At 33.0% G+C, this 19,982-nt stretch overlaps 1 protein-coding gene across 8 annotated transcripts in view; it reads left to right on the top strand.

Moving 5' to 3' along the window:
* C2H14orf39 (chromosome 2 C14orf39 homolog) overlaps nucleotides 1-11,864 on the top strand; it is a 208,735-nt gene extending 196,871 nt beyond the window's left edge. For all 8 annotated transcript variants that reach the window (XM_059914341.1, XM_059914335.1, XM_059914338.1 and 5 more), the window contains 2 exons: nucleotides 3,726-3,783; nucleotides 11,665-11,864. In XM_059914341.1, coding sequence (XP_059770324.1) covers nucleotides 3,726-3,783; nucleotides 11,665-11,864 — 258 coding nt within the window. The remainder of the gene's footprint in view (nucleotides 1-3,725; nucleotides 3,784-11,664) is intronic.
* Nucleotides 11,865-19,982: the final 8,118 nt, after the last annotated feature.

Raw genomic sequence — 19,982 nt, 5'->3', positions numbered from 1 at the left:
TTTTAAAAATTTTATTGATGTATAGTTGATGCACAATGTTGTGTTCATTTCTGCTGTACAGCAAAATGAGTCAGTTATATATATATATATATTCTTTTCCATTATGGTTCGCCACAGGATATTGAATATAGTTCCCTGTGCTGTACAGTCAGAACTTGTTGTTTATCCATCCTATATGCAAAGTCTGCCTTTGCTAATCCTAGACTCCCAATCCTTCCCTCCCCTTACCCCTCCTTGGCAACCACAAGTCCGTTCTCTATATCTGTGAGTCTGTTTTTGTTTTGTAGATATGTTGACTTGTGTCATATTTTAGATTCCACATGTAAGTGATATCATATGGTATTTGTATTTCTCTTTCTGACTTAGTTCACTTAGTATGATAATTTCTAGGTTCATCCATGTTGCTGCAACATGGCATCATTTCATTCTTTTTAATGACTGAGTAATATTCCATTGTATATATATATGCCAAATCTTCTTTATCCATTCATCTGTTGACAGACATTTAGGTTGTTTCCACGTCTTGGCTATTATAAGTAGTGCTGCTGTGAACACAGGGGTGTATGTATTTTTTAGAATTATAATTTTGTCTGGATATATGTTCAGGACTGGGATTGCTGGATCGTATGACAACTCTATTTTTAGTTTTCTGAGGAACCTCCATACTGTTTTCCATTGTGGCTGCACCAATTTACATTCCCACCAACAGTGTAGGAGGGTTCCCTTTTCTCCACATCCTCTCCAACATTTGTTATTTGTAAACTTTTTAATTATGGCCACTCTGACTGGTGTGAGGTGGTATCTCATTGTACTTTTGATTTGCATTTCTCTAATAATTAGCGATATTAAGCATCTTTTCATGTGCCTATTGGCCATCTGTATGTCTTCTTTGGAGAAATGTCTGTTTAGTTCTTCTGCCCATTTTTTGATTGGGTTGTTTGTTTTGTTGTTGTTGTTGAGTTGTATGAGCTGTTTCTATGTTTTGGAAATTAAGCCCTGTTGGTCACATCATTTGCAAATATTTTCTCCCAGTCTGTAGGTTGTCTTTTCGTTTTGTTTAAGGTTTCTTTTGCTGTGCAAAAGCTTGTAAGTTTGATTAGGTTCTATTTGTTTATTTTTGCTTTTACTTCTATTGCATTGGGAGACTGACCTAAGAAAACATTGGTATGATTTATGTCAGAGAATGTTTTGCCTGTGTTCTCTTCTAGGAGTTTTATGGTGTTTTGTTTTATATTTAAGTCTTTAAGCCATTTTGAGTTTATTTTTGTGTATGGCATGAAGGTGTGTTCTAACTTCGTTGATTTACATGTAGCTCTCCAACTTTCCCAATACCACTTGCAGAGGCAATTTTTTAAAAGATTCTTAGTATTGATAGCATAACAACGTTCCCCCATTATCTTTATGTTTTCAACTTCAGGTGGCTCAAATTGACATCTGTTCATAAAACAGAATCTCAGGATAGCAATGATTTAAATTTCAGTTAAAGGCAGTTTAAAAATTAATTTGGCTTTGTAATTCTAAATAAACTTCATATATTCTCAGTGTGAAAAAATTTTCAGGTAGGTAGTTGGTCTTTTCAACTACATGTGTATGTAGAAACAAAAATTGACAGGATTAAAGGGAGAAATAGACAAAAACACAAACTTAGTTGGAGATTTTTAACACCCCTTTCTCAGCAATTGATAGAATTAGGCAACACAATCAAGAAAGATCTTATATAAAATCTGAACAACCCCATCGACCCCCTCGACCTAACAGACATTTATAGAATACCACATCCAACAACTGCAGCATATTTATTCTTTTCAAGCGCTGATGGTACATTCACCAAGATAGACCATATTCTGGGCCATTAAGTGGCTCCTAATAAATTTAAAAGGATAGAAATTATACGGAGTATGTTATCTGATCATAATGGAATTAAATTAGAAATCAATAAGATATTAGGAAAGTCCTAAATATTTAGGCCATGGATCAAAGAAGAAATTAGAAAAAATTTTGAAATGAATGGTTATGAAAATTCAGCATATCAAAAATTGTAGGTTGCTGCCAAAACCAGAGCAAAATAACTTTAAATAATTTAATTAACCATTTAAATAATTAAATTAATAGAAAAGAAGAAAGGTCTGTAATCAGTGACCTAAAGTTCCACCTTGAAAAGCTAAAAAAAGAAGAAAGTAAACCCAAAGTAAGTAGAATGAAAAACTACGAAAAATAAGAAGTCAATGAAATAGAAAACAAACAATCGAGAAAATTAGCAAAGCCAGAGTTGGTTGTTTGAAAAAAATGGACAAAATTTATAAACTTACTAGATTGACAAAGAAAAAGATAAGATTTACCTATATTAGGAATGAAAGAGAGGATATTATTATGGCTCCTACTGATTTTAATAATAAGAGAATATTATGAAATAAAAGACTGATAAGGGGGAACTTCACTTTCTACATAAACCTAGAGCAATCAAAATAGTGTGGTAAAGGTACAAGGATTGATTGATTGATCAATGGCATGGGAAATGTCTTGAAACAAAAGAATTTAGAATGCGATATAGATAGGACCACAAATTAGTGGGGATAAATTAGGCATTTGTCTTACACTGTACACCAATAGATATTATAGATGCATTAAATTTTAAAATGTTAACCATAAAATATTTCAGAAGAAATATAGGTGAATATTTACCAGATCTTAAGAGAAGGAAGTATTCTCTAAGCATAAAAACAGTGGAAGAAGAGCCAAAAGAAAATAAAGAGGGTTTTGGTTTGGTTACATACAAAATTTTATATGTTAAAAAAATTTAAAGGCAAAATGATAATGTGATATGAAATATTTGCAATAATATGACAAACAGTTAAGATCTTTATTATATAAAGAGCTTATATGTACCAGCAAGAAAATTACTGCCTCAATAGAGATATGGACAGAGTCTATTTGGTGAATAGATAATTCACCAAAAAAGAAATTCAAGTGCCTTATAAAATCTCTGGGAAAAACAGCTTTCCTTATTAATTGTCAAAGAAGTATAAATCTGTGCATAATAGTATATATTCAAGTGTGATTTATATTAGAAAAAAATAGAAACAACCTAAATGTTTTAAACAAAAGAATGATTGAAACTATATTGTATGTCCATATTAGAAGAATATTAAAATGCCATAAAAAGAATAAGGTTTTGGAAGAATAGTTATGTGGAAAAATGCTCATAATGCAATGTTAAGAGGAAAAAAAAAGAGGACAGAAAACTATGTTTCATGATCCCATTTTTTGAAAACCCTGTTTTACAGAGAAAACGGACCCTCTTGGCAGCAAAACTTTATTTGAACTGACATGAAGCTGTAATACTTTGTATTATTTTTATAGTCAGGAAAGCAGTAACAACAACCTGATTTGTAAAAGGCCTTCAGAATAAAACAAAGTTAATTAGAATTTTAGGTTATATTAGTATTCCAAAGTAGGAAGTATCCTTGGTATAATATATATATATTGCCTATTAATATTTTATCTATTGCCAGAGTCAAATCAATAAACCTTATTTTAATATAAGTCAATGATAGTTTTGAAGATAGATCTCTTTTTAATTACAATAATGTGCTATATAGAATATTGCAATTTTGTCTACTCTAATTATGCTTATTAGAAGAACTAGGCTTTAGAGTCTAATATAAATGCTGTACCTACTGTTCTACTGATTTCATGAGTAATATTTAATGGAAATTATTTTTCAGTATAATGAACATTATTCTGCAGGAAATTTAAATCTTCTCTCATCACAACAAGAAATTGGTAAGTGATTTGAAGTTTGCTATATATAAAACCATGTTAACTTTCACCGTTTGTGTTTAGTTTGTCTCTGATTTTCTTAGGCACTCAGTTTATTCTTTAAAAATAGCCGTTACTTCTGCACCATTCACTAATTATTATTATTATTTTTTAGCAATTTATCTTCTTCTCTCACTACTCTACCAAAACTTGCTTTTTCCAATATTACTAATGACTTACTAATTATCAAACATTATGAGTATTTTATATTTATTATCATATTCAGTCACTTTGCAGCATTTGATATTGTTGACTATTCCCATCTCCCTTCTGGAGTTTTTGGATTTCTTCTTGTCTCGCTGGGGCTTACTTTTTATTGGATCTTCTTTCTTCATTTATCCGTTGATTAATTCATTTATTCAACATATAAAAATAAATATATGTATATATAGTATATTTTATATCAGGTACTGCTTCTGACTCTGGTGATAGAATAGTGGACAAGAATGCAAAATTCTCATAGGGTTTATGTTCTAGTGGGAGAAACTGAAAATAGACAATGATTATATGTAAGGTAATGCACTAAAAAACAGTTGATATGGATTTGAATTGCCAGTCAGACTCACTGTCACAATTTTTAGTCTTAGATTTACTTAGCTTTATAGAAAGATACAGGATAGGATATAACAGCATGTACAGCATCTTTATCTTATTGAGAGGCCCACCGGCAACCCAAATAATAAGCTTTCTTTTGCTACCTCGTCTACATGGGACATGTAAAGCTGCTATGGACAGAAGGCATGGCGCAGGTAAATCACCTTGACACACAAAAGCTGCAGCCTTGGTTTCCCACCTGAGAGCTAGGAAGGACTATATACCAAGTCACAGGTCCTCTAATTCAGGTGTAGTCCCACCCAGTCGACTAGTCAAACACATCATTATACATTTACCTTAATTCTTATTTTCTAAGAAAACAGTGCTGTGAGGAGTCAGACTCCAAGGTCATTCTTCCAGGTGGGCCTGGATCAGCACAGGCCTGATGTTAACTCTACTCACTTGTGGGGATAAATATTATGAAGAAAACTAAAGCAGAGTAAGGGAAATAGGGAGTATTTGGATTGGGAAGATAGTTGCTGTGTTCCAAGGGAATCAGAGAAGGCATCACTAAAAGGCAGCATTTGAGCAGAGACCTGAAGGAGGTGCAGGTACAAGCTACTGGGATAACTGTTCTAGGCAGAGGGTTCAAAGGCCTTGAGATGGGAGTGTGCTCAGCATGTTCATTGAACAGCAGCTTAATTGATATAATTGGAATCAAATAAGGAAGGAAAAACTGTTAAGAAATTAAATCAGAGAAGTTGGAGGGAGAGCAAACCATAGGGGACACTTAGACCATTTAAGGACTTTGGGGTGTTTTTTTTTCTGTTTGAGATAGGAAGCTATTGGAGAGTTTTCAGCAAGGACTGAAATGATCTGACAGGTTTTAAAAGAATTGTTTGGCTGCTATACGGAGAACAGACCATATGGAAACGTGGGGGAGATCAGGGAGATTGATTAGGGAGCTATTGAAGTGATACAGGTGAGAACTGATAATGGTGCGGATGATGTCAGTGGAAGTGGTGAGAAGAGGTCAGATTTTGGTTATTAAGTTTTCTGAAGGTAGAGTTGTAAGGATCTGCTTATGGACTGGATGTAAGGATTAAGAGAAAGAAGGATGATGCCAAGATTTTGACCTGAATAATTTTAAGAATGGAATTAACATCTGTTGAAATATAGAAGGCTGTAGAAGTTAATTTGAGATTGACAAGAGTTTAATTTTAGAAGTGTTATCGCTGAAAAGCCTATATTAGATATCTGAGTGAAAGTAAGTAGGAAATTTTATATATGAACCTGGAATTCATTGGGGTGAGGCATAAATTTTGGAATTGTCATAAATGGTTATTAAATGCCACAAGACCAGAACGAATCCAGCAATTGTAGACATTCTTTAAATGCGACTATCTAAAATATTAAATCTATTTACATTCTCCCCTTTGACACTCTCATTTGACACTCAATCACTTCAGCATTTTCAAATATTATAATACATATCTTCCCTCCCTGACTTCTCCTAATTCTCTTAAACTCCTGGACCTTACTTTTCTTAGCCTCCCCCCACGTTTTACTGAGATAAAATTGTCATACACCACTGTATAAATTTAAGGTGTGTTACATAATGGTTTGAAGTACTTATATTGTGAAATGATTCCTGCAGTAAGTTTAGTTAGCATCCATCATCAAATATAGAAACAATTAAAAAAATTTTTTTCTTCTTTGTTATGAGAACTTTTAGGATTTAATCCCTTAACAATTTTCATATATATAACAGTAATGCTAACTCTGGCATCATGTTGTACATTACATCCCTAGTACTTATTTATCTTATAACTGGAAGTTTGTACCTTTTGACCACCTTCTCCCAATTTCCCCTCTCCATACCCTCACCTCTGGTAACCACAAATCTGATCTCTTTTTCTGGGAGTTTGGTTTCTTTCTTTTCTAATTTTTTAGTTTCTACTTATAAGTGAGATCATACAGGTCTGACTTATTTCACTTAGCATAATGCCCTCAAGGTCCATCCATGTTGTTGTAAATGACAGGATTTTCTCCTTTTTTATGGCTGAATAATATTTGTATATGTATGTATACATATTTAGGTATCTCACAACTTCTTTATCCATTCATCCATCATTTCACACACAGGTTATTTCCATATCTTGGTTATTGTAAATAATGCTGCTATGAACATAGGGGTGCAGATATCTTTTTAAGTTAGTGTTTCATTTCTTTTGGATATATTCCCAGAAGTGGAATTGCTGGATCATATAGTGGTTATATTTTTAATTTTTTGAGGAATTTCCATACTGTTTCCATAGTGGCTTTAGCAGTCTATAATCCCACCAATAGTGCACAAGAGTTCCTTTTTCTGTACATCCTCTCCAACATTTGTTATTTCTTGTCTTTTTGATGATGGCCATTCTAACAGGTGTGAGAAGATATCTCATTGTGTTTCTGTTGTTGTTTTTTTCATTTTTTTTTTTTTTTTTGGCTGCACTAGGTCTTCATTGATGCACGCAGGCTTTCTCTAGTTGTGGCAAGCGGGGGCTATTTGTTGTGGTGTGCGGGCTTCTCATTGCAGTGGCTTTTCTTGTTGTGGAACATGGGCTGTAGGTGTGCGGGCTTCAGTAGTTGTGGCCCATGGGCTCAGTAGTTGCGGTGCACAGGTGCTAGAATGCATGGGCTTCAGTAGTTGTGGTGCACGGGCTCTAGAGCATGAGCTCAGTAGTTGTGGTGCACGGGCTTAGTTGCCCCACAGCATGTGGGATCTTCCCGGACAAGGGATCGAACCCATGTCCCCTGCATTGACAGGCGGATTCTTAACCACTGGACCACCAGGGAAGTCCCTCATTGTGTTTTTAATTTGCATTTTCCTAGTGACTAGTGACTTTGAGCATCTTTTCATGTACCTGTTGCCCATTTGTATATCTTCTTTGGAAAAATGCCCATTCAGATTGTTTGCCCATTTTTTAATTGAATTATTTGTTTGTTTGCTGTTGTGTTGTATAAGTTCTTTATATATTTTGGATGTTAACCCTTTATTGGATATATGGTTTACAAATATATTTTCCCATTTTGTAAGTTGTCTTTTCACATTGTTGATTGTTTCTTTTGTTGTGAAGAAGCTTCTTAGTTTGATGCAATCCCATTTATTTTTCATTCTGTTGCTTGTGCTTTAGGTGTCATATCCAATATTGTTGCCAAGACTCATATCAAGGATCTTTTTTCCTATATTTTCTTCTAGGAGTTTCATGGTGTCAGGTCTTACATTTAAGTCTTTACTCTGTTTTGAGTTAATTTTTGTGAGTGATGTAAGGTAGTGGGTCTAGTTTCATTCTTTTACATATGAATATCCTATTTTCCCAGCACCATTTATTGAGGAGACTATCTTTTCTCCATTGAGTATTCTTGGCTCCCCTGTCAAATATCAGTTAATTGTGTGTGCTTGGGTTTATTTCTGGGCTCTCAGTTCTGGTCCATTGATCTATTTGTCTGTTTTTATATCAGTACCATTCTGTTTTGATTACTATAGCTTGAAATCAGGAGTGTGATGCCTCCCTCCTTGTTCTTTCTCAGGATTGCTTTGGCTTTTCTTTTGTGGTTCCATATAAATTTTGGATTTTTTTTTCTACTTCTGTAAAAAATGTCATTAGAATCTTGATAGAGATCATCCTGAATCTATAGATGGCTTTTGGTAGTATTGGCATTTTAGCAATATTAATTCTTCCAATCTGTGAACATGGGATACCTTTCCATTTATTTCTGTCTTCAATTTTTTTCACCAGTGTCTTGTAGTTTTCAGAGTAGAGGTCTTTTACCTCTTTGGTTAAGTTTATTCCTAAGTCTTTAATTGTTTTGGTGTAAATGGGATCATTTCCTTTATTCCTTTTTCAGATAATTTGTTAGTGTACAGAAATACTACTGATTTTTGGATGTTTATTATGTATCTTGCAACTTTAGTGAATTTGTTGTTTAGATATAACAATTTTTTGGTGGAGTCTTTAGGACTTTCTATATATAAAATCATGCCATCTGTAAATAGAAATAATTTTACCTCTTACTTTCCAATTTTGAGACTTTTTATTTCTTTTTCTTGCCTGAATGCTCTGACATGGACTCTCGATACTGTGTTGAATGGGAGTGGACACTCTTGTCTTGTTCCTGATCTTAGAGGAAAAGCTTTCAATCTTTTATTATTGTGTATGATGTTAGCTATGGGCTTATTGTATATAGCCTTTATTATGCTTATTATGTTGAGGTGAGTTTCTTCTATACCTAATTTTTTAAGAGTTTTATCATGAATGAGTTGAATTTGTCAAATGGTGTCTCTGCAACTATTGAGATGATCATATGATTTTTTTCTTTCATTCTATTAATGTGATGTATCATGTTGATTGATTTGCATACATCAAACCATCCTTGCATCCCAGGTATAAGTCCCACTTGAGCATGATGAATGATCCTTTTAACATGCTGCTTAATTCAGTTTGCAAGTATTTTAGTGAGAATTTTTGCATCTATATTCATCGGAGATATTGGTCTGTAGTTTTTTTTTCTGGTAGTGTCCTTTTCTGGCTTTGGTATGAAGGTAATGCTGGCCTCATAAAATGAGTTTGGAAATGTTCCCTCTTTGATTTCCTTGAAGAGCTTGAGAAAGATTGACAATTAATTCTTCTTTAAATGTTTGGTAAAATTCACCAGTGAAGTCGTCTGGTAGGACTTTATTTATAATTGTATAATTGATATCTCTTTATATCTAAGGCATCTGTTGACATTAAAAACTCAGTATATCTGAAATCAAACTTGTTCTCTTTCTGATATACCTAATGGTCTCTCCATTATTCTAGTTGCCAAGACTCAGAACATCAGTGTTAATTTTAACTTCCTTCTGTGCCTGTGACTACATTCAGCTAGTCATCAAGTTTTATCAGTTCTCTCTCTGAAATATTTATTTTCTTTTCTATTTTCATTATATGGAAATCATTATATTTCAAAGTCTTATTACCATTCACTTGGGCTATTGCAGTAACATTGTGGTTGGTCTTTTCATCCTTTTAGCTTACTTATAGATCATACCCCAATTACTCTCCTTATGCATAATGTTGGCCATCTCATTGCCCTGGTTAAATACCTTTAGTGGCTCCCCTGGAGTAGCAAATTATGCTCCCAGTTTTCTAACCTAGCTCCTAAACCTTTTCTCCTATAAAAATTATCTGTGCTTTGCCCATACTGAAGAACTCACTTCATCCCAAATCTGCCCACACTTTCTTACCCACTTTTTCTTCCTGAAATCCTCAACTTCTATCACTTTCTAACCATCTTTTCAAGACCAAGTTCTCTTCCACAGAACCTTTTATTTTTCCCCTTTGACATTCCATTCCAAAAAGGTCTCTCCCTAAAAGGGCCTAGATGAAGACTATTCCCCAAGCTGCAAAACTTGGGGCTCTGGTTGCCTAACAGAAAGTAAAGAGGATATTATCTGAAGACTAAGTAACTGAGTCTATGAAAACTTCCCAGATCAACAACAGACGGACAGCAATTGGAATTGACTTTCCATTAGTCATTTTTAAAACATGGTAAAAGTAAAGTAGCCATATTTAATTAGGTTATTTCTAGGTATACGACTTCTGCACATACTATTACAAATTATAAATTTTAAAGATATTTTTCTGAATTTTTAGTCATCGTTAACATAGAAATAAAATTTATTTTCTATTTTGAAAAAAAAAGCTCTTTCCCTCACTTTTCTGAATGTCTTTTTTAAAATACTTTTTTGTATCTATACCATTATTATACTCTCATTATTTATGAATATATATAAAACCTTTTCTAATCATAGGTTCTTTGAGGGCAGGGACTCTTGTTTTGTTTACCTTTCTCCACTGCACCTAGACTACACAGTAATCTTGCACAGTAATCTATTATTTTATTTAAGGTGATCACAGGAGTTTTATGAAGACTTCATATGAACTTCTTTTGTTCTGAAATTAAAATAATGTCAAATTCATTTTTCAAAGGGAGATTCAAGATTTTTAGTTCTTTCTGGATCTATAGCTATGTTATAGCTGTTTTCCTTTGTTTAAGTCTTATGGATATGTACTGAAGTGAGAAAGGGAGAGAGGAAGAACCCAAGGATCAGTCCATCCATCTGTCCATCCCTCCAGCCATCCATCTACCCACCCACCCTATTGCTGGTTGGCTCAGCTTTATTTAGGGTAAAATAACAGATATTTGAAAATATATGAAATTTCAAAGTGGCACAAAGTAAATTGTTTTGCTTAATGTATTAATTGAATTGGTTCTCTGTGGAAAAAATATAAATGCTTTAAAAGACTTATTTCAAGTAAGTCTTTGGATTACTGTACATTTAAAATTGTTTAATAGTAATTAAAAATTCTAATTAAGGTGTTGAAAATATATTTTTATAATTATAGTCTTAAATAATATAATGAATGAAAAACAATATTTTTCCTTAAAGGCAATTCTGGGAATCATTAACCAAGTAATTCTTTATGTAAAGTTGAGTTCAAAAATTCCTTTTAAAACTATAAAATCCTTTTCACTGTTTTGTCAATTTCCTTGAACAGTGCCACAAACAGTATATTGTAGTTATGCAATAAGTAATAGTTGAATAAATTTGACTTATACAATATGTCTCAAATCTAACATTTCTTTCTCCATTCCCTTTTCTATGATTGTAGGTAATGCCAAGCTTTCATCATCTCTTTCCTGTTAGCCCCATTTCTAAACATTTTCCTGTTCCAGGCTTTCTACACATTATCTCCTGAGTAATCCTTATAAAGCAGTTCAAATCTTGTCATATCTCTGCTTGTAAACTTTTAATGGGTTCATCTTATCTATCAAATAAAGTCCAGATTCTATAGCTGGAAGTTCAGCAGTCTTTACAAGCTCATCTTTATTAATTCCATTTTAATAACTCTTTGTTATTTCTCAATGCTTCTGATAAGCTGAATTGACTTCTGTTACCCTTATATTTCCTATGCACACCTATTTCTGTTCCTCTGTGCTATCCTCTCCATTTGAGATTTATTACTCCTCTTTCTACCCTATATACTAGTTCTTTATATACTTGAATTCAAATTACATGAAAGTGGGGTTTAAGTTTGGACCTGTTTAACCTTCCACAGTATAAAGGACAATGCTTTACACATAAGAGGAAAACAGTTAAATATGTGATTCAATGTTAACCTATTTATTGTGTGCAGTATACTGTAATTTAGTAGATTATAACCAAATTAATCATATTATGTAACATGAATAGCATGATATTGTAATATTTATCTTCCTCAGGAAACTTATTTGGGAAACCAGAAGGAGAAGATACCTTTACTTTTTCTTTTCCATCGGACTCTTCAACTCATACATTTGGAGCTGGAAGAGATGATTTTAGTTTTCCATTTCCATTTGAACAGGATCAAAACTCAACACCTTCTTCTGTAAAAGAGTTTTCATCCTCCTCACAAAATACCACACAATTTACTTTTTTTTGAACTAGTTACTAATCTATTGAATTATTTTACTACTCTGTAATCATCTAGGGCAGAAATTTACATTATTAAACTATGAAGACCACTTTTTTTTGTTGATTAAAGAAATAATGGGTTACCATAGTAACATTATTTGATTATATTTATTTAAGTATTGAAGGAAATTAAGACTGTCATCTACTTTTGTTTTTATTTGCAGCATTAGCTATCATAATTTATTTTGGTTTTGATTTTGCAAGCTATATTCGTACAGAACCTATGCTTCACTGCTGCAGTAAAAGAGTGGTACTTTAATAATGATCTCAAAGAATTTATGTTATTGATAGTGAATAAAATGTGTTATTTTCTTCTAATACAACAAAAATTCAAATATTATCATTTATTCTAATAGCTTTAGTAGAAGGAAATTAAATGTGAAAGGCTAGAGTAATTTCTGAAAATTGGTTGGTTGCATTAATTGTGATACTGTTAATATTTATTTTTGCTTAAACTTTTTTGAAGAACATTTAAAATTTTGTTTCCTGTCTTCAACAAAAAATTCACCTTTATGTTTTATATGTAGTATTTGCTTGTCAATCAATTATATAGCTTAAATGAAGATAATTAAAATTTGATGAAATTATATAAACATAATTGCTCAATATCTTTGTATTTGTGCTTTTTAAAATTAGTTGTATTGAGTTATCAAGAAATAAAGAGTCTGATCCATATCTAGATGTGTGACTGCTGAAAGATTTTGAGCCTCACCCTGTTTTCTTCCCCTTCTGCCCCACATCTGGTCAAGCTGGTAAGAAAGCACAGGTGTTTCCTTCTTTGGCATCACTGGGAAGTTCAAACCATGTATAGGAACTTTTGCCATGGCCCACCCCTAACCACCATAAAAACCAAAAGCCAGTCTCCCTTCTCTGCTCTATCAAGCCATTTTCAGACCAGCTTGTGAGGGCTGGTCTGCTCTCCCCAGAAAATGTTATTATATGAGTAATAACTTTTTCATACCCTATTGGAATGTGTGGTGTCATCAATCTCAACATCCAAACCAAATTTTGGGTGAGAATCAATCTTGCTTCTTCAGGGTGTCCATAACATATCACAATTGTATTAAAGTAAACCTTCCCAAACTTTTTAGAAGTCAAAAGGATGGTATAACTAATGATAGAAAGAATTTAAGGAAACTTTGGATTGTGTTTTAAAGAACCTTCAACAGTTGGTTTAAAGATGAAAATTTCAGTTAAAAACCTGGAATTTTTCTTTTTATACCAACTATTTTTTTTTTAATGTTGCTATCCATTTATTTATTTATTTATTTATTTATTTTTAGAGATAACATACATATTTTATTTAATTAATTAATTTATTTATTTTTGGCTGTGTTGGGTCTTCGTTTCTGTGCGAGGGCTTTCTCTAGTTGTGGCAAGCGGGGGCCACTCTGCATCGCGGCGCGCGGGCCTCTCACTATCGCGGCCTCTATTGTTGCGGAGCACAGGCTCCAGATGTGCAGGCTCAGTAATTGTGGCTCACGGGCCCAGTTGCTCCGTGGCATGTGGGATCTTCCCAGACCAGGGCTCGAACCCGTGTCCCCTGCATTGGCAGGCAGATTCTCAACCACTGCACCACCAGGGAAGCCCCCTTTCTAATAGGTATAAAGTGGTATATTGCTGTAGTTTTAATTTGTATTTCCCTAAAGTCTAATGATGTTGAGCATCTTTTCACATGCTTATTTTCCATCTGAATATCTGTTTTCATTAAAAATTTGGGTTGTTTGTTTTCTTATTGTTGAATTATGCAAATTCTTTATGTATTCTGGACACAGGTCCTTTATTTGCAAATATTTTCTCCCCATCTGTGGCTTATCTTTTTATTAACAGTGTCTTTCACAGAATAAAAATTTTTAATTTTGATAAAGTCCGATCTATAATTGGAACATGCTTTTGGTGTCATATTTAAAAGCTCTTTGCCAAACCCAAGGTCATAAATTTTTCTCCTATGTTTTCTTTTAAAAGTTTTAGAGTTTTGTACTTACATTTATGTCTGTGGTACATTTTAAGTTTTTATATAAGATGTGAGGTATGTATCAAGATACATTTTTTTTTTGCATCATTTGCTGAAAAGACTACCCTTTCTCCATTGAACTGCATTTGTACCTTTGGCAATAATCAATTTTTTTTTCCTTTGGTTGCGCTGTGCAGCTTGCGGGGTCTCAGTTCCCCAACCAGGGATTGAACCTGGGCCACGAGTGAAAGCCCGGAATCCTAACCACTAGGCAACCAGGGAGCTCCCTGGCAATAATCAATTGACCATGTTTGTATGGGTCTATTTCTGGACTCTCTATTCTTTTCCATTGATTTGTATGTCTGTCCTTTTACCAATACCACATTGTTTTGATTACTGTAGATTTATAATGAATCTTGAGATTGGGTGGTGCAAGTCCTCTAACCTTGTTCTTTTTACTTTTTTTTCTTTTCTAAAATGCTCTTTTTCTTCTTTATTTTTTAAGTTGAGGTATAGTTGATTTACAATATTATATAAGTTTCAGATGTATAACATAGTGATTCACAGTTTAAAGGTTATACTCCATTTATAGCTATTCTAAAATATTAGCTGTATTCCGTATGCTGTACAATATATCCTTGCAGATTATTTATTTTATATATAGTAGTTGGTACCTCTTAACCCCCTACTCCTATCTCGTCTCTCCCCTCTTCCCTTTCCACACAGGTAACCACTAGTGTTCTCTGTATCTGTGTCTGCTTCTTTTTTTGTTATATTCACTAGTTTGTTGTATTTTTTAGATTCCACATATAAGTGATATCACACAGTATTTGCTTTCTCTATCTGACTTTCTTCACTAAGCATAATAACCTCCAAGTCCATCCATGTTGTTGCAAATGGCAAAAATTCATTCTTTTTTATGGCTAAGTTGTATTCCATTACATACATATATATATATATATATATATATATATATATATATATATATCTCACATTTTCTTTATCCATTCATCTGTTGATGGACCCTTAGGTTGCTTCCATATCTTGGCTATTGTAAATAATGCTGCTATGGACATTGGGGTGCATATATCTTTTCAAGTTCACGTTTTTGTTTTCATATATATACCCAGGAGTGGAATTGCTGGGTCATATGGTAGTTCTATTTTTAGTTATTTTAGGAACCTTCATACTGTTTTCCATAGTGACTGCACCAGTTTACATTCCCACCAACAGTGTACAAGGGTTCTCTTCTCCACTCGCCAACATTTGGTTTTTGTGGTCTTTTTGATGATAGCTACTCTTGCAGATGTGAGGTGGTATTTCATTGTGGTTTTGATTTGTATTTCTCTGGTAGTTAACGATGTTGAGCATCCTTCATTGTGCCTGTTGACTATCTTTGTGTTCTTTGGAGAAATGTCTATTCAGGTCTTCTGCCCATTTTTTAATCAGGTTGTTTTTTTGTTTTTGTTTTTGTTTTGACATTGAGTAGTATGAGCTGTTTATATTTTGAATATTAATGCCTTATCAGTCATATCATTTTGCAAATATTTTCTCCTATTCAGTATGTTGTCTATTCATTTTGTTGATGGTTTCCTTTGCTGTGCAAGAGCTTTTAAGTCTAATTAGGTCCTATTTGTTTATTTTTGCTTTTTTTCCCTTTACCTTAGGAGACAGATCCAAAAAAATATTGCTATGATTTATGTCAAAGAGTGTTCTGCCTATGTTTTCTTCTAGGATTTGTATGGTTTCTGGTCTTACATTTAGGTCTTTACCCCATTTTGAGTTTTGGTATATGATGTTAAAAATGTTCTAATTTCATTCTTTTACATGTAGCTGCCCAGTTTTTCCGGGACCACTTACTGAAGAGACTGTCTTTTCTTGCCCCCTTTGTCATAGATTCTTTGACTATAAGTGTGTGGGTTTATTTCTGGGCTCTCTATTCTGTCCCATTGATCTGTGCGTCTGTTTTTCTGCCAGTACTATACTGTTTTGATTTTTGTACCACTTTGTTCTTTTTAAAAATTATTTTAGCTCTTCTAGTATTTTGCCTTTCCATATATATATATTTTTTAAATTAATTAATTAATTAATTTATTTTTGGCTGTGTTGGGTCTTTGTTGCTGCATGCAGGCTTTCTCTAGTTGCAGAGAACGGGGGCTACTCTTCATTGCGGTGCATGGGCTTCTCATTGTGGTGGCTTCTCTTGTGGAGCACGGGTTCTAGGGGCGTGAGCTTCAGTAATTGTGGCACACAGGCTCAGTAGTTGTGGCTCGTGGGCTCTAGAGCGCAGGTGCAGTAGTTGTGGTGCAAGGGCTTAGTTGCTCCGCGGCATGTGGGATCTTCCTGGACCAGGGCTCCAGCCCGTGTCCCTTGCATTGGCTGGTGGATTCTTAACCACTGTGCCACCAGCGAAGTCCCTCCATATATATTTTGAATTAGCTTGTTAATATTTTTAAATGCCTGTGGGATTTTAATTGGGATTGAATTAGACCTATAGGTGCAACATTTTACCAATTTTGAGTCCTTCAGTCCATGAACATGGTGTATTTCTCTATTTACTTACATCGTCTTTGATTTCCTTTATCAATATTTTGTAATTTTCATAATGCAAATCCTGCACATATCTTGTTGGATTTATACTTATTTTTCTTTTCTTCTTTTTCGGTTTTTGTTACTATTATAAGTGATGTTGCTTTTTGATATTTTATTTTGAATGCCCATTATTTATTGCTAGTATATAGAAATAGTTGATTTTTATATTAACCTTATATCCTGTGATCATGCTAAACTCACTTAGTAGGTCTAGTAGCTTTTTTGTAGATTCTTTGGAATCTTCTATGTAAGCAGTCATGTTGTCTGCAAATGGAGACAGTTTCATTCGTTCCTTTTCAACACATGTGCCTTTTATTTCTCTTTCTTACATAATGTCACCAGATAGGACTTCCAGTAGGATGTCGAATAGGGGTGGGGAGAGAGGATATCTTCACTTTGTACCTAATCTTAGGGGGAAGTTATTCAGTATTTCACCATTAGGTGTGATGTTAGCTGTGGGTTATTACATAGGTGCCTTTATCAGGCTGGAAACATTCCCTTCTATTCCTAGTTTGCTGTTAATTTTTAATATGAATTGTTGTTGAATTTTGCCAAATTATTTTCCTGTATCAATTTATATGATCATACTGTTTTCTTTTTCAGTCTATTAATATTATGAATTACATTGACTTCTTTTAAAATATTGAACCAGCCATACATTCCTGGGATAAACGCTGATGTATTTTCCTTTTTATTTATTCTGATTCAATTTGATAATATTCTATTGAGGATTTTTGCAATGTTCATGAGAAATTCTGATCTGTAGTTTTCCTTTCTTTTATTATCTTTATCTGGTTTTGGTAATAGGGTAGTAGTAGCCTCATAAAATGAGTTAGGAAGTGTTCTATCCTCTTATTTTCTGGAATATTATGTAGAATTTTTTTTTTCTTAGATTGTTGGGAAAACTTTCAAGTGAAACCATTTCAGTCTGGGGTTTTCTGTGTTAGATAGTTTTAAAACTATGAATTCAATTTCTTTAATAGAGGAATATTCAGGTTATTGATTTCTTCATGAATAAATTTTGGTAGTTTGTGTCTCAGAAAGTTAGTCCATTTCATCTAGAGGCTTATCAATGTTACTATTTTTTCCCCCTAAAAATACCTTTTAGTATCATTGATTTTTCTCTATTTTTCTGTTTTCAACTGCGTTGATTTATACTCTTTATTATTTCCTTCCTACTTTTTGCTATGGCTTTAATTTTCTCTTTTTCCTTTAGTTTCTTAAAATGGAAGCTTGTATTACTGATTTAAGACCATTCTTCTTTTCTTATAAGCAGTTAACGCTATAAATTTTCCTCTAAGCCCTGCTTTAGCTATATCCCTCAAATTGCAATATGTTTTATTTTAATTCTCACTTAGATAAAAATATCTTTAACATTCCTTTGAGACTTACTTTGGTACCCATGGGTATTTAAAAGTTTGTTGTTTAATTTCCATACATTTAGGGATTTATAGATATCTTTCTGTTATTAATTTCTAGTTTAATTTCATTATGACCAAAGAAATACTTTGTATGGTTTCTTTTCTTTTAAATTTGTTAATTATTTGTTTTATGATGCAGAATATGGTGTATCTTGGCATTTATGTCAAGCTTACTGGTTTTCTGTCTAGTAGTTCTATCAAGTACTGAGAGAGAAATATTGACGTCTTCAGCTACTGTTGTGGATTTTTCTCTCCTTTCAGTTCTCAGTTTTTGCTTCATGTATTTTGAAGCTCTGTTGTTATATATATACACATTTAAGATCATGTCTTATTAGAGAATGACCCTTTTATCATTACACAATGCCCCTCTCAAGTCTACTTTGTCTTATATTAATATAGTTTACTTTTGGTTAATGTTTATATGGGATATCTTTTCTCATCATTTTGACTTTAAATTATTTATGCCTTTGTATTTAAAGAAGGTTTCTTTGTAGACAACATATAGTTGGGTCTTACTTTTTTATCCAACCTGATCATATCTTTTTGTTGGTATGTTTAAGCCATTCAGATTTAAGGTGATTATTGATTGTTGTATTAAAATCTACCACCTGGCTTTTTTTTTTACTTGTTACATGTGTTCTTTGTTTCTTATTTCCTCTGCCTTTTCTTGAGTTAACTGAGTTTTTAAAAATATAATTCCATTCTATTTATTCTATTGAATTATTTTGTATGCCTCTTTGTAAATTTTTTTTCTGTTTCCCTGGGGTTTACAATATATGTCTTTAATTAATCAGAGTCTACCTTCAAGTACTATTATACCACTTCATGTGTAGTGTAAGGATCTTATGACAGTCTATTTCCAATTCGCTTTTATCCCTTGGGCTATTGTGTTCATACATTTTACTTTTACATATGCTATAAACAGACAATAGTACATCACTACTATTTTTTCTTGAGTCAGTTATCTTTTATATAAATTAGATGGAAATAATTTAATTTTACCATCTTTTATTCAATTTCTAGGGCTCTTATTTCTTTGTGTAAGTCCAAGTTTCTGTCTGAAACTGAAGAATTTTTCTACCTGAAGAATTTCCTTTAACGTTTTTTATAGGTCTGCTGACAAATAACTTTTGCTCTTTTTAGGAATTATATGTTTCTCCTTTATTTTTGAAATATATTCTCACTGGGTATAGAATTCTGAGCTGCCAGGTTTTTTTTTCCTTCCTCTCAGCATTTTAAAGATATCATGCCATTGTTTTCTAGTTTGCATGGTTTCTGAATGGAAGTCTACTGTAATTCTTATCTTTGTTCTCTGTATATAATGTCTTTTTCCTCTTTGGGTACCTCTAAGATTTTCTCTTTGATTTTTATTTTCAGCAGTTGGAATATGATGTACCTAGGAGTTTTGCTTATTTGTTAAGTATTTATCCTGCTTGGAGTTCTGTAAGACTTAAAGATCTCTGTTTGTTGTTTAGTCATTAATTTGGAAAATTTTTAGTCATTGTTTTTTAAAACATTTTTTCTGCCCTGTTTTTTCTCTTCTTTCCTTCTAAGATTCCAATTATGTGTATTTAAAGCCCTTTGATATTTTCCACAGCTCATGGATACTGTCTCAACTCTTTTTCCTTTGTTTTTTAGTTAGCGTAGTTTCTATAGACTTATCTTCAAATTCACCGATTCTTTCCTTTGTTGTGTCAGGTCTACTGATGAACCCATCAAAGACGTTCTTCATCTTTAATTTTTTTCCTTCTCTAACATTTCCATTTGATACTTCATATGGTTTTCATTTCTCTGCTAAAATTACCCATCTGATCCTGCATGTTCTCTATATTTTAAAGTAGGGTCTTTAACATATGATTCATTGTTAAATTCCCTAACACATTGTTCCAATATCTGTGTCATATTTGAGTCTGATTCTGATGATTGCTTTGTCTCTTGGGAGTGTGTTTTTATTTTTTCCTTTTCATATGCTTTGTGATTTTTTCCCCCTTGCTCAAAGCTCCTATCTTGCATAAGAAAGGAATGGAAAAAGAAAATAAGTTTTTTGCCCCCAAATGGAAAACGTTTTCTTTTGCTACACATTTAGTATGGTGGTTTTAGTTCAACTAAGTAAGAGTTT

Source organism: Balaenoptera ricei, chromosome 2, assembly GCF_028023285.1.
Source record: "Balaenoptera ricei isolate mBalRic1 chromosome 2, mBalRic1.hap2, whole genome shotgun sequence".
NCBI classification, from domain to species: domain Eukaryota; kingdom Metazoa; phylum Chordata; class Mammalia; order Artiodactyla; family Balaenopteridae; genus Balaenoptera; species Balaenoptera ricei.
Note: the sequence above shows the minus strand (reverse complement) of the source record. Positions and strands in the feature narration are given on the sequence as shown.